Genomic DNA, 15,732 nt, shown 5'->3' with positions numbered 1-15,732 from the left:
GACACCTGCCGCAGGCCAGTTCCCATCTCTATTTGATTACGTTGTTTTCGTACAGAAGATTTTTGATGGCTGTAGCTAATCTAGAAACTTCAGTGCGATAATTGAACAAATCAGTTTAGCTGGGCATCTGATTCTGTGCAAACCTAAGTGGAATAGTAATGCGTGACTAATACACAACAGCACTTTGCATAAGATAAAGATCCATGTGTAACATATGCAAGCCCAAGACACTGTGGGAAGAAAACACCAAAGATATTCAACAGTATGTATGTGCTACTTCTCTACTCCAAAGTGCACTCTTTTCCTATACAACAAATAGTGATGTAAGGACAGCGAAGCAGGACCTTCACTCTCTGATGTTAGGTACCCTGAGATCCCACTGTTCTCTCTTCCCGGTTTTCCACTCTGAAAACACGTGAGAAACTTCTCACTCCTGATCCAGCTCAACTGACAGTAGATCATCTGCCTGCTGATAAGCCAGGAGGCTCATTTCAAAGGAAAATCTGGAATGCTGCAAATCTTGTTTTCTGTTATGTAACAATAATTGTGTGTCATGCAAAAAAACCCCACTTTTTTTTTTTTTTTTTTGCTGCGAAGATAAAATCATTGGATGTTCACAACTCTCTGGCCTTAATTCTGAGTCTGCATATGTTGGTATTTCATTTTATGCCTCTTAGGCTAAAAACAAAAGATTGAAAAAGGAATTTCTTGGGACTGAGGGGGAGAGATAGGCATGGGTATTTTTCACTGGCATGGCTAGGGAGTGGTGAACAGTTGTTCAACAGACTTGGAGCCACTGAAGAACATCCTAGGACATGACCTGTTTTAAACAACAGCCCCAGAAATGCAGAGCATCTACACTCAGGTCTGTGAATCAGCTGCAGTAACTTCAGTGGGTCCAAGAGATACTAACACTGTCCTTCAGCAGTGAGACATCACACATGTGGTCCATATTCCCATGTTGCCATACCGGTATGACAACTCTGAAATGGCAGAGCTGTCATACTGCTATGGACCAGTTGTCGGGTATCTTCAATTCCTCAACCACAGCCCCACTGAGTCCAGCACAAAACATGCCACAGCCACTGCTGACCCACCAGCCTCTGGAGCAAGGTGTTGGAGGAGCATCGTGCAACTGTTACAATGATGCTGCCGCTGGTAGTTCTTCACAGGAAAGCAGCAATATAGTAGTTGTGGGAAGAGTAGCTCTGGTGAGACCCCACCTGCATCCAGTTCTGGGGTCCACAGCACAAGAAGGACATGGATGTGTTGGAGCAAGTCCAAATGAAGGCCACCAAGTTAATTAGAGGGATGGACCCCCTCTCTTTTGAGGAAAGGCTAAAAGAATTGGGACTGCTCAGCTTGGAAAAGAGAAGGCATTAAGGTGACCTAATTGTGGCCTTCCACTACCTGAAGGGAACCTACTGGAAGGCTGGAGAGAGACATTTTATAAGATTGTGTAGTGACGGGACAAGGAGGAATAACGGCAAAGTGAGAGAGAATAGGTTCAGATTAGACACTAGTCAAAATTCTTTGCTCTGAGGGTCATGAGACACTGGAATAGGTTGCCCAGAGCAGTTGTGCATTCCCCATCCCTGGAAGTGTTTAAGGCCAGGTTGAATGCAGCTCTAAGCAACCTAATCTAGTGGAAGGTGTGCCTGTCAACGACGGGGGGTTGTAACTGGATGATGTTTAAGCTCGTTTCCAACCCAGGCCACTCCACGATTCCCTGCAAACAGGCTCTGGGCGAGGCGTGCGTGCCTCGCTGCGCCGGGCGCCGGCGGGCGGCACGGCCGGGGCTGTGCTGACACCTGGCGGCCGGCGCGGGCACTGCGGGGCGGGCGCAGCGCGGGCCTGTCCCGCCGAGCGCGCTGCCCGCGGGGCCCGCTGGGGCTGAGGGCTCGGGCAGCCCCGCACGGGCACCGACCGCCCTCTCCGAGCCCCAGAGCAAGCTCCTGTGCTGGTGTACGCTGTGTTGCTGAGGCGTGGGGTAGGGTTAGTTTTCTTTCCAGTGGCTGTGTTTTGGATTTGTGCTGAACACAGGGTTGATAATAGAGGGATATTTTTGATTATAGAGAGATGTTGTTGTTGTTGCTGGGCAGGGCTTACACAGAGCCAAGGCCTTTTCTGCTTTCCATACTGCTAAGCTGGTGAGGAAGTTGAGGGTGGATGGGAACTTGGGAGGGGACACAGCCAGGACAGGTGACCCCAAGTGCCCAAAGGGATACTCCAGGCCTTGTGACGTCATGCTCAGTACAGAAAGTGGAGGGGAGCAGGAGGAGGGGAGGGATGTTTGGAGTGATGGTGTTTGTCTTGCCAAGCCATGGTTACACGTGATGGGGCCCTGCTCTCCTGGAGATGGCTGCACACCTGCCTGCCATGGGAAGTGGTGAATCTATTCCTTGTTTTGCTTTGCATGCATGCATGGCTTTTGCTTTCCCTGTTAAACTGTCTTTATTTCAACCCACAAATTTTCTAGCTTTTTACCCTTCCAGTTCTCTCCCAGACTGCACTAATGGGGGAGTGAGCATGTTGCTGCTTGGGGCTTGATTGCTGGCTGAGATCCAAACCAACCCTAACCACAACAGCTTCTATGAAAATGTACCTCAGTTACTAGCAGCAGTCAAGAAACACTAATGACTTTTCAGGAACAAACATAAAACCCCACAGTCTTACACCCCGGCATGTGCAAACTTGCCAGCATTTCAAATGCTGCTCTGATTCTTCATCTAAAACCCCCATATATTCCGTAGGTGATGGTGGCACTGACTAAAATTGCAAGGCAATTCTGGAAGAGTCACAGGCATCAGAGGACACAGACCTGCTGGGGTAATGAGATAAGGCCTTCTGAAGGTGACTACTGAGCAGACATAACCAATGCCATCATGCCAACAGTCATCTTGATTAGGCACTGGAGCCACCTGAATTCTATCAAAGGTTTCAAGATATTTCAAAGATTTTTTTTTCTATATGGGAATTCCATTCAGAAAGAGAGACTTACCAGATTGCAACTAGCTTCTTTTCTTTCCACTGAAAGCTGATCTTCCCAAAGTGGCCAACATTTCTCAGTTCTTCAAGATTTTTCTTGTAAAGTCTATGTTGGCAGTTGGTCACATGGCAAAATATGTAGAAAATGTTAATATGTACTTCCTGCACATATTAACATTTTCTAGATTTTATTTTAATAAATATTAATATATGCAAGGATTTAATTCCTTCTTAAGGACTGTATTTTTTTTTTGTTGGTTAAAAAAAAGTATGGTATCTAAGCCATTTAAAATCTGTTATGTTTCCCATCTTTTTAACATATTTTACCCATGGAGATATTAAAGAACATTTCTATCACCCATAACTTTTTAAGCAATATGAGCTGTAGTTTCTCATTAATTTATTTTTTTTCTCTTGCAAAGGTCCCTGTGTCAGATCTGTTAAGGTGGCAGGGGATGACTGCACAGCCCTTACCTCAGTGTTTTCCCTTGTGCTTTACTTCAAAAGAAGATAATAACAATATATGGGTGTCTTGGTTTCCCAATTCCCCTTTTTTGCCTTCATCTTTGTTAGTTCATCACTGTCAGCATACAGAGCAAGGCAGATTTGGTTGCCAGGTTCAAAGGACCAATCCTTCCTTAATGGAAAAAGACCAAACTGTATAGGGACCTGCTGTGTAATGGAACATCAGCTTCATTGTTACATTCAATAACTTAGACTATCAGAGCTCCCCAGTGTTGGGCCTCCCCAAGCCCAGAGCCACTCTGAGCTTTCTTTCAGTGGGTCTCATACAGTCTTGGATTATCTGGCCTGCTTCCTTGCTTCATTTTTATGGCTCTTCCCTCTCTTCCTCCTCAATTTCCTATTCTACAGGCTTCTGTGCTGGCTCCTGGTCTTTTAAGTGAACAATTGAAAAGAAGTGAACCAGCATTAATCTAGTAGAGTGAACCTTCTCTTTCAGGTATCTTCAAGCTGCTGAGAGGATCTTGAGGAAACAGCCTGAGGTAGGAACAGTAAGGACAGCAAAGCTCACAACTCTTTTGACTCATGACTGCAAGGTGAATATTACCAATTCACACATGCCTCAGTGATAAAATGCATAAAGAAGCTAGATAAGGGGTATATGTCTGTATCCATTTTCCCCCTTATATCAACTTTGCCACATTAGTGACACCAGATGAAGTCTTTTCTGGCCACTGGGTTTCAACAGTTTTATCTGCTTACTGCTTAACCACATTTCTGTAAGTTTGTGCTTGAAGTGCTTGAGAATCCCATGTAACCTCTAACCCAAGATTAACCAGGTGTGCTTTAATTTAAAGCACATCTAGCATCTAAGCATGGATGCTTTTCCTATGGCACTGCTATATGTGAAGGAATAAAGACTGGACCCAACAAATTAATTTGCTTCTCTTTGAAAACATTAGGAGGCTAAGAGCAAAACTGACCCATTGCTTCTACCTTTAAAACTAGACTACAGCATATATTTAAACCCATTAGTATATACTGAGGGATGGGAATATTTGGGCCTGATTAACAGGGCTTTCAGCTGATAAGTCACATGTCAGAACTGACTGAAAATCTAGGGGGACTTTTGGGTCCAATGACAAGCAGTTTAGCCTGCAGCAACTTGACAACCTCTTAGGAGTTTGCTGCTGAGTGCTCAGGCTTTCAGAACGTGGACATGATTGCTACAGGCACTAAGGAAAAGGCACCTCTAAGAGAATGAAACGTTCTGTAGTTTGAAGGCAGATTTCCAGGGAAAAGCAGGTCTCCTAAGAAGAGGAATCAGAGAGAAGGAAAAAAACAAGAGTCCCTGAGGATGAAGGAAAAGTTCTGACAGCACAGATACGCTGTCTTTGCAAATCTTACTCTGGCTGCAGGGGGGATAGTGTTGAGCTGATGCTTCTCATCTTAGATTTAGGATGAATGAAAATGCCATTCAGCCTCTGAGATTCCTGCAAAATTCTCCTGGCAAGTTTGTCAAATTGGAAAATAACACTTGTAGTTTGATTCAACAGAACTTCTAAGCATACAAGGTGTTTTTTTATTTACGTTTTATTTGCATAAGTAATGGACTGGCCAAAAACATATGTCCCTTCACATCCTAAGATGAATAAAGTTATGTTTATTTGGTGACAAGCCAAATTGAAAAAGAAAGACAAACCAGGAGTCATTCGCCCGTAATCCACAACTGCTATCTGATTCCAGTCTAGACTGTGCACTAGTTCACCAATTTCATCTCAGTTCAGTGGGATGCTTTGTTGTTAAGAGGAGAAGTGCTAAGAAACCAGGCTAATTTTAAGCAGAAAAATCTTTTATATCAGAGTGGAGCTTGGCTGTCTTTTAATAGGTGAGCAGATGGGCTGGTGCATGGAGGAAGACAGAGAAAAAATCCAGAATGGTTGTGGGGAGGCAATTTAACTTTTTTCTCTTTTTTTCTGTAAAAGAACATCACGTCTGTCTGACCATTGCTACTGATCCCAAGCACCACGGTGGTTTTGGCAGACAACTGTCTACTCCATTACAGAGGTGAGGGTTTAGATGCATGCCTATTTTTCACTTTCCCATAGCAGTGAGATGTAAGAATCTATCAAGATTCTGCATATCCTATACAAACAGTGGACGTCTGTGATATTCTAAAGTTGGTCTATTATCATTGATGCTACCTGCAGTATTTATTGGGTGTCGTGGCATTTCTGTTGGTCTCATTCTTGCCTCAACTTTTGCTATGAGTGAATTTTGCCTTTCAGCCTTACCAATCACAGAATAGTCTGAGTTGGAAGGGACCCAGAAGCATCTTGATGTCACCAGCAAAGCTGGCTGGGTGCTGTGCTGCAGCAGAGGGGTTTCCCTAGAGCAGTACCCTACCAGGAGAGCATTCCGGCCATGCTTTCAGAGGCACAACTGCAGCATGGCTTTCCAGAAAGCTGCCACAGGAATCTTTATGCTTCCATCCTTATCTTCCCAAAGAAGTTCTCAGAGTTGTAGGTTGTGCTCTTTCAAAGAGTTCTGTTGGAAGCAGAGATAAAACACGGACATGACCACGAAACAGCCACTGATACCTGCCTCCAGCTCTCCTCTTATTCTTCCATTACCCTGCTGTTAGTCAGCCCATCACTGAGAGATGATTTCTCGACTCCTTGTGCAGTCAGCCTTTTGTCAGAACAAAGACCTTTTGTTCAGGTTAATTCCATTATTTTCAGTAATACCTCCTTCTCCCCCTACCCTGAAACAAGACTCAGTAGTAAATCTGACTTTTTTTTTCCCTTATAATTGCATATGCCTATTTGGTCCTCATCCCACCAGCCACTGCTTCGCTAGGCTGTCTAATCCAGACAGTTCTGTCCCCCAGATCTCTGATCACTTTAGTTACTCTTCTCTGAATTCTGCTTCTGTTTGAATGAGGATACCTGAATACCATAACGGCTATTAAAAACTGCAAAGCATGGCAGTACAAGTGTCACTAGCTGTGAAGCACAGCAGCATTGTTTGATATGAGCTAACAGCCCAAGCTTATGCTTAAGTTCATCTGAAACCTTATCCACAGCTAATTTTCACCCAATTAGCTGAAAATCTGCACAGTAGTTAAGGAACAGAGAAGCTGGTAGTGCAATGGTGTTATTTAGCTCTGCAAGGCTCAATAGCTTGCGTTGGCTCCCAGAAAGGAGGACAGCACCATCTGCTGCTGTGCGTGGAAACTGCAGACCTTGAAAAGCTGCGTAATGTCTATTTCAGATGGCAAATACCGTATCCTTGTAATACCATATCCTGCTTTTATGATGCACATTATTTTGATGCTAAAGCAAAACTGTCAGAGAAGGTTTCTATGAAAATCACCTACCGGGATGGACTTGTGATGAGGATGGACACTCATTTGGATCATACCTGAAATCAGTCTGTTTGTTTTACACAGCAAGCGTCTATTCACGTTCCCTTTTTCCCCCTCAGTGCTCTAAGATCCCGAGGTAACAGCTTCTCCAGAAGATCAAAGGCTTTGCTTAGTCAGTCTGTGTGCACTGAGATGTGTGAACATTGTGATTCTCTTTGTGCATTTACTTTTCTGAAGGAACTTGGCTGAATTTCTCACTTGAAAGAAAACTTATCCCTTTGAACCTCCATCCCTTCAAGGATCTGCAGCATGTGTACTGTGTACAGGGAGTTAAGGACACAATTCAGTAGCTCACCTCAATCACTTCCATGGGATTTGGATGCTATTGGGGATCTTGGTGATACAACCTTTGACTGTATTGTAGATGACATCTAGTTCAGGATGCATTTGACGCACCAAATCCTGCAACTTGATGAAAGTTTCATTGACCAACTCATTGTGCTACATAGGGCAAGGAAAGTGCAGTCAGTGTGGACACCCAGAGAACAACCGAGCTTTTCTTGTGTCCTTAAATACATTAGCCACTCTGTCCTACGGATGGTGCCTTCTGCTATCTCTTCACTTTCAGTCACAGGAAACCTCTGGAGACCCAACCATAAATGAGTGTTCATCTTTCTCTTTTTCCATGTCTGAAACAGAAAAAGATCTAGTAATCTGTGTAGAAATTAGCTTAATGCAAGGTAGGTGTTCTTTAGTAAATGTCTACATCAAAGACCTCTTTGGCAATTCAAGTGATTCATGTTCATCCCTGAGACAGTCCTGGATGGGTCTCCTCTCCATTCTATTAAAATGCAGACTGCAAGTTGAACAGTTAATGGACACAATGTGCCATAGAGTTCTGAAAAATGAAAATCAAAATCACCCAAGACCTTTAATGATTAGTATCTCTAGCAATGAGACTTTGTAGCCCACAACAAAGATGATCCTCTCTGGGAAAGGGCCGGGTGTCTCCAGATGAACAGAACTTTTGGGAAAGCTCTGCTTCATTGTGTAACCCTAAGAAGTTCCAGTCAGTAGAAGAAGGCCTGACATTTGTTTTTTCCTAAGAATTTCAAACAGGGTAGTGGCATTTCAGAGCTCATTTATAAGTTTTATGTTTTAACATATACTGAATGGGCATTAGCACAGTGTCCTGATTCAGGGGTTTGTAATGTTAGAAGGTAAGCTGTCAATGCAAATATTATTGATGCCACTGTAAATTATTCTTGTAATTTTAAGATATGATAAATTTTACTTTGTGTTGACTGATCTCTTAAAGACATGACTATGATTTTGTTCATATCCATGATGACAGCAGTATCGTTCATGTATTATGTTCATTATATACTTAATTGTTGAAAGTTTCAAGGCAGCTTAGGAAATTTATGGAAGGTTTTGTTTCTGTCATTGTGAGAGATTCAAGCACTGTATTTTTCCCTAAAGTTTATTTATAGTTTGCCAATGCATTCTTACAGCTTCTTTTTGGAAACTTCAGATCTACTGTTCTGCACATCTGTCTACAAGCTCATAATCTAGTGTTCAATAAGCTCTTGACTGTTACTACTCAAACCCAGTCTTGAACTGGTCTGGGTCCAGCTGGGTTTGTTAGCTTTCATTCAGCACCGAGGGTTTGATGGATGTGGAGTGGCTCTCTGAAGAAGCCATTCAGACATCCTTGCACTATGGACAGCAGCAGAGTGACCTACTCATGGGAATACAGCACAGGGAAGCTGGAGTTGCTTTTAAGGCTGCTGGCTCTCCCTCGGGGTTGCCAGCCTGGTTTAAGCCCATGACAAAGCTGGAGGACTGCCAGTGCAGCCTCAGGAGCAGCATAGCCAAAGCTCCATGTCTGGCCTAACAAACAGTGCTGGGGTCAGGCAGCACCTGGAGGGAGCCAGCTTGGGCATTTCTGCATATTTGACACAGTCAGTTCAGTCCAGAAAAACAACACACAGGCAGCTGAAAGGCAACAGTAGTTTCTTGTGTACTGTGATGCTGAAGATGAGCATGTGCTGGCTACTTTGATTCATGATTTCTGAAAATGTTTGATTGTCAGTATCTGCAAGTTGAAACCCTATAAAGAATAGATTATAAAAATAATGTAGGGAACAGTCATGCTTAGAAATCTTGTCAGAAGGAATAAACTGGTGTTAAAAATGTGCCTTTCTATTGCTTCACCATTGCTAATGCTGTCAAACCCATGCAAAGGTTTCTAGATGTCCTTATTCCAAATTCCTCTTATAGGTACACTAATTATTCATTCTTTAGGAGTCAAGATAAGCATGCATCACTGAGAAGAGGGGCAGAAAAGGCTTTTATTTATGTCTTCTCACAAGTTTCCTGTGAAGGATTAGCACCTTTACTAATTTCTCAAAGACTTAAGACAATGTAAGGTCTTTGGCACTGTATATGATTACTCAGAATGGAAATTCAAGACTCCCTATATCACAGGTGGAATGAAATCTGTCAGACAGATTAGATGTTTACCTACAAGCATTTGATTGGGATAGTGAAATGTCTTTGTAAATTTATGCCATTGACCATTTATCTTGTGAAATGTCAGGTAATTTAGACTTTTGCAAGGGTGAGGTGAAGAGGACAACTGTTAACTCTAAAAAGCAGAATCATAGTGAGATTTAGGTTGAAGATTAACTCCTTGCCTCAAAGTTTCTGAAGTGTTTCCTTTTAAATAAATGCATTTCAAGAATCTCTTTTGATTTCTCAGAATTTAGCTAAAATTTATTATTCTTTCAAATTTTATTAATTGTCTATTAGTAATAAAACTAGCAGGACCATGTCTATTATAATGCAGTCCTTTGCACCCATACAGCCTATTTTTTTTTCCTTTGCAGAGTGAGGCCTGACTCCTTGCAGACTTGGAAAATAATTCTCTTTGATCTTAATTTATGCAGGAAAAAATCCTTACCCTAGAGGAATGCCTGTTCTTCAGATGATCTCTGCTGAAAGTATTTGATACTCTCAGGAAAGGCTATGGATAAATATTATTTATTCAGCTAATTTTTAGTTTCTTTCATTAACATAATAACAAAGAAGCATGTGCAGATGTAACTTAGATGCAACCCATTACATGAGTGTCCAAAACTGCCCATCAACTTTATTTTTAATTTGTTTCAAGTGTGAACATAATATTTACGTTCCAAGTCCCAAATCTAATTTTTGTGAAAATGCTCTTTCCTTTAATCACAGTGCTCCCAAATGTGGATGGAGGGCCCTGAGGTCCCTGACACCTTTTGTAACAACTCCCATGAAGAACCAGTGGGTGGATGGATGGGAAGGCTGGGACTGGACTAATATTTACCCAGGTATCTCCCCCATGTTGGTCTGCAACACAACCCCCGCCCTCACTCAGGAGCTTAGGAGCATTTCTCACTCTCCTATTTTAGAAGCAATAGAGGCAGCACATGAGGTTACAATAAAATGTGTCATTCTCCCACCTTGCTACTGTGTATACTAAGATTTGGTGTCTCTTTGGTTTCTTTTTCTTTCCTACCAGCCTTTTAATGTTTGATTTGCATTTTTAAAAATAGAACTGCTTTGCTTTCAATGCCTTGAAACATCCATTTTCTATTCCTCAGACATACTGATGGAGTATCAAAGTACTTCACAGTGTCTAGCATTTTAGGCTACCCTGGAGAAAGACAGCTCGGGGGATGAATAGAATTCATCTTCCAGTGGTAATTCACTCCTTATTCTAGTTCTGCTGTTAGAAAATGGAAGGGAGTGAATGTGGTGAAACTATAAGCATCGCTCCAGAGCTAGACCAGTGCCAGATTCTGCATGGCTTCTGGAAGGGTTGTCAAATACTAGTCCTTTTTTATTAATGACTGTACCTAAATGAAGCAAACAGCAAGTGGCAAAACATTCTTGGAAAGGGGCAACCCTGTGATCCACCCACTTCCTAAAAATGCAATGTGTATGGTCCTGGAGTCTTGAATTTGGAGGGACATCTGTTCTTTCTAATGGTTGTGACTAGTGCAGTAGCATCCTCTGTGGTCAGGGAATTACTGGCCTTCTGTAAAAGAAGAGACATAGATCCAGACATGGTGAGAATGAGGATGTCATGCCTCGCAGAAGGCATGCTGTAACCTCAAGGATGACCCTTTCTTCCCATTCTTCAGCAGGCACATGGAAAAAACTGTGGTCCCTTTCAGTGGGTTTGTCTGTATCTCATTATATCTTGTCTCTGTCCCACAAAAGTCTGCAAGCTTCCAAGTCAAGTGGAGTTACCTTCTCAGTTTCTCTCTGTCTCCTAGTGTGAAAATCCATATATCAGGTCCTTTACATCTGTCATGCAGAAGGATGGGATGTGGATCACATTCAGTCATGTGATGGGGAGAGGCGGAGGCAATAGGCTGCATTTGAATGTGTACTTGCTAGTAGAGCCCCTCTGGATGGGGTTGTGCCCCTTGGGACATTTCCCATTCTCTTGGCTCCTCTTGGCAGCACAGCAGATCAGAGCTCAGGCTGGTTGTCTGCCTGCTACAAGGTCTGGCTGTCTGGCATTACAGGGTTGGCACTGCCATGTGCCTCTCTTAGTGCTTGAACATAATCTCTCTCCCACCTTGGACCTGGTGTGCAGTCCCCATTTCCACGATTAGAAAGAAAAGTTTCTTTGTTAACGTTGGGCAGCAGAAGATGTGCTTTTGTTTAAGTCCTTTGTGCTATCAGTTCCTAAGACAATCTGAGTGGCTAAAGAGGGAGGGGGATGCCTCTGGGTGAGCTAGTGACTTTACCTCAAGCCAGGTTAAGAGCAAGGCGCACAGACATGTTTATTTACATAATCTGAAACAGCAGGCCCAAAGACTGGTGAGGCTGCAGTGATTTACAAAGACAGGGGTGTCCAGAGACAAGCCTACATTAACAGGTTTAAAGATGCCCCTCAACCACCATAGTATCATTTGCTGGCTCTCAGGATGGTGATGTTAGATCTAGCTGAGAGTGCAGCTTGTAACCAAACTGACTTTTCTGAGCTGAATTCCTAGAGTCTGATCCTGGATTGAGAAGGTGTGTTAGCTCTCAGTTCTCACCTGTGGAGGAATCTTAGCTGGTTATTCAGTTTTGCCCTTTCAGGGGTTGTTGACCCCTGTCTTACTAGAAGACAGTTTTGGCTTTCTTTTGCCAGGGCTGGGTAATACTCCTCTGTTTTAGGTAGTGCTGTGGCATTGCCCTGTTGTGGCAATGACAGTTTATCCTGTGCTTGAATAAATTCTTAGCAAATCATTTACATTGTGAAGGAAAAAGGTAGAGAGAGGGAGGATTTCTTATATTAATAGACACTGCCTGTTTTTCTCACTATGAAAAATGACCAGATTCTCCTTGCCACATCTTAAATATCAGGACTCACTCTACTTACATTTGATTAGCAGAGGAGAGGAATTCAGCTTCATATGATAGCTGTGCCCGGCTGTACATGTGCCAATGCCAATTCACATGCATCACACACCTCAAGGTGTAAGTTCTACTTAGAGCAGGGTATGTGTGAATTCATTTGTGTCTGCTGTGACACTGGGAGGGATAGGACTTGCTGCCAACACTTGCTTTGCATTCTCAGAGAGAATTTCTCATCCTAATTTTCCATGTATGGAAGGTTGGATGGAGGCAGATGGTGAATTTAGCTGGCTTAAAAATATTCCTTTTAGAAACAAAACAGAAAGAAACAGGTTCTGCAGTAATCTCTACTGCTCCTGCTTCAAGTGAGCTGGAAGGAGAGGAGATGTAAAACCTTGAATTTTGGAGAGGCATTTTTCTGGATTAGGAAGGTCAAAAAATTTAGTACAGATCTCTGTGTTGCCTGCAGGCTTTTTCAAGGCAGGAGCACATTGCCTGGCCCTTCAGTTTTAATTGTTCCATGTTGTAAAGAGATGGACTTTTATTAGAAAGAGATAATATATCAGTGGAAATACTGAACCAAGAGAAGGAAGGCGTTAATGAAACGGAAGGCATTGCATTATTGAGATGCTCAAGGAACACTGGGTGCTTATAGCACATGCTTGTGGCCATTATGGTATCAGGTGTGTGGAACATACTGAGGGAGGAAGGGCATTCAGATACTCATGCAAGTCTTTCACAGTGTAGTAACAGCACCTGAGATTACTGAAATACTAATTGTTTTGTTTGCTTTTTCTCTGAAGGACTACTAGCACACTCAGGTTCTCACTTTGAACAGACAGATTAGGCAGCTTAATTTTATTCCTTCCCAGTCTGTGTCTCTTAGTGCTTACTGTGCAATGGCTAAAACCATTAGGTTTGAGCTACTTACAAAAAACTGAAGTAGCTCTTGAACTTTGCAATCAAAACAAACAATGGTTCCAATCCTATGGGATTTTAATAGAGTGCAATTTTCTGCTTTGTATGCCCTGAGGGTCTTCACTTTCAGCTTGTTCCTCTCTGGCAGACTGCTGTGTTACTGTGATTTCTCATGCTGCATGTGTGTTCCCATACATGAGTCATAGTTGATGGAGTCACCTGTGGTGACGAGGGTGAGCCTGTGAGTCAGTCAGAAAGCTCTGGATCTGGGTGCTCTGTTTTTTGTACTACTCACCAGGTCATGGGGCATTCTTGCTAGAGAAGGAAATGCATGTTCACTGTGCTGACACCATCCAGCTCCCTGGTGCCTGTACTCCCGTGTCCTGTTTTTTGGCCAGGATAGAGTTATTTTTTTCACAGTAGCCATGAGAGGCCAGAACCTGGACCCACGTGGGCATGCCTAGGTTGTTATTGTCACCACCTCATGTCACCACCAGGGTTGGAAGTACAGGACTCTCACCTCCAGGAGGAAGGTGGGTGTGACTTGCAGTCCAGGAAAAGCAGGGGCGCAGAGTCCGTTATTCCCTGTTTTGGCGTCATGCTGCGCTGAGTCAGTCAGTGAGCATTTTTTGCATGTAAATCATCCTCTTTTTGGATAATTTTGTTATTAATATTGCTATTACTGTTAATTTTCTTATCTCGTTGTTTCCAGGAAATTGTTGTTCTGTCAACCCATAACCTCTGCCTTTTTTCTCTCTCCCTGGAGAGGTTGTGGTTTTGTCATGGTCGTAGAGAAACGTGGTGGAGTTTCTAGCACTGTTTAATTCCATACCACCCACATCATGGCAAAGGCATGGGTTCAGCAACAGGAAGCTGGAGCTGGAAGGGTCACCATCTTTTGCTGGGCTTGGGCTCAGGGGTGTGCAGGTTTTGGGGTCAGCCTGGTAGAGCTAGCCCCTCTCTGCCATGGCGGTCCCTTTCCCCTTTCTCTGAGCTGCAGCTTTTCTGGTTTGTTTCTGTAGGTTAGAGCCAGTGAACCTGAGATGCTGCTCTGAGGAAAGAACAAAAAACAAAACAAAACAAAACAAAACAAAACAAAACAAAACAAAACAAAGGAGAGAGCTGTGGCCACGTGGAATGGAGCCCAGCTCAGCCATGTGGACCCCAAGCTGCAGCCACAATTGCTGCAGCTGGAACCACAGCCAGAGCCCAAGCTGCAGCCGGAACTGCTGAGTGAGAGTTCCAGTCCTGCTCCCACATGGTCAGACCTAGGATAAGGGTCCCCACCCTGTTTCATAACGCTGTCATGCCTTACCAGGTTTTGTTTTGTCCCTGTTTTTCTGTTGTTTCTCGGGCTGGTTAACTGGAAAGTTAACCAAGCTTGGTGCTGTCTTTGCAAAGTGTCTGTCTTTATTTGGTGGGTAAAATACTCTCTTTTGTGTACTCTTTTATAAACGTTGTTGTGGTTAGTACTATTTTTCAATAAATTGTGATTATATCTTATAATCTCTCCTAGTATTTTCTCCATTATTGGAAAGGAGCAGGTGAAAGCATTTAATTTTCACACTGTATTTTAAACCAGAACATTTTTAGTGCCATGACATCCTGGCTTTGCAGGAGTAATAAATTACTGAGCATCTATCCCAGGAGCTGTCCTCCTTTTTCAGAGAACTCCTTGTGGGTGAGGTTCAGCTCCTTCACTTGTTAATTGCCCTACAGAGAGTCAAGTGTGCAGAGGTAATGTCATCTTCCAGCCAGCTGCCTCTGCCATACCAAGGTACCCACATGAGGATGAAAAAGAGGGATATCAGACACACTGAAATCTTCAGCGCATGGGACATCAGCAGCACAGAGATTGTGGCATTGTGTGCCCCCAAATGGGCATATAACATCACAGTGATCATCTTCCCAAAACAGCAAAAGCAATAGGACACTGTTGTGCAAACTTCTCTCATACAGCTTTATGTTTGGCCTGCAACACATCCTGCAATTCTGTTCCTGTCCCTCTGTTTTACTCCCACCATTGTCCCTTGACCAGGAGCTCTTTCGCGTATCATCCTTGCTTTAAGGCAGCTTCTGAAGGTACTAAAGGATTAAGAGGCTTTGAGACAGGAACTATCCAGAGAAATCAAGACTCTCCAGTAAAAATACTTACTGGAGAATTGCAAACTTTTATGAAGTTGTGTTACTTACATGGTTCTGAACATTTGTTTCTCAGCCAGACACACAGAGCTGTCCTGAAAAGATGTTGATGCAATTCATTCAGCACTGTGTCCTCTCAGCCCCTCTTATTTCTGAATTAAGCACTTAGCAGAATTATGCCAGGAAATAATGTGGGCATTGCCAAGTGAAATCATGCCAAGTGAGGGCTGCAAATGACCTTGGATTTCAGGTAACTCACTATTAATGCCTCAGCATTAATAGTGCAGTTAGTATTACTAATGCCTCAGCATTAGTATGGTGTAGTCTTCTCTCCAAAGTTGTTTTGTGGGGAAGAAAAATATGTTAACAATTCACTGGTCTCTCCTTTGGTGCTGTGCTTGGGTCTGCAGAAAGATGTGCTTTTAGGTAAAACCTCCAGTCCATCACAGTCCATATCCAGCTGTAAA

At 43.1% G+C, this 15,732-nt stretch overlaps 1 protein-coding gene across 1 annotated transcript in view; it reads right to left on the bottom strand.

Annotated features, from left to right (window-relative positions):
* Positions 1–3,817: 3,817 nt before the first annotated feature.
* Positions 3,818–15,732, bottom strand: part of LRRC74A (leucine rich repeat containing 74A) — a 20,656-nt gene continuing 8,741 nt past the window's right edge. The window contains 7 exon segments of the mRNA XM_066186986.1: positions 3,818–3,942; positions 5,153–5,254; positions 5,895–5,997; positions 7,173–7,201; positions 7,204–7,318; positions 8,845–8,930; positions 14,755–14,823. Coding sequence (XP_066043083.1) covers positions 3,818–3,942; positions 5,153–5,254; positions 5,895–5,997; positions 7,173–7,201; positions 7,204–7,318; positions 8,845–8,930; positions 14,755–14,823 — 629 coding nt within the window.

This window comes from Chamaea fasciata, unplaced genomic scaffold (assembly GCF_029207755.1).
Source record: "Chamaea fasciata isolate MVZ Bird 193981 ecotype frontalis unplaced genomic scaffold, bChaFas1.0.hap1 SCAF_7, whole genome shotgun sequence".
Taxonomy (NCBI): Eukaryota; Metazoa; Chordata; class Aves; order Passeriformes; family Sylviidae; genus Chamaea; species Chamaea fasciata.
This window is presented reverse-complemented; position numbering and strand designations above follow the sequence as displayed.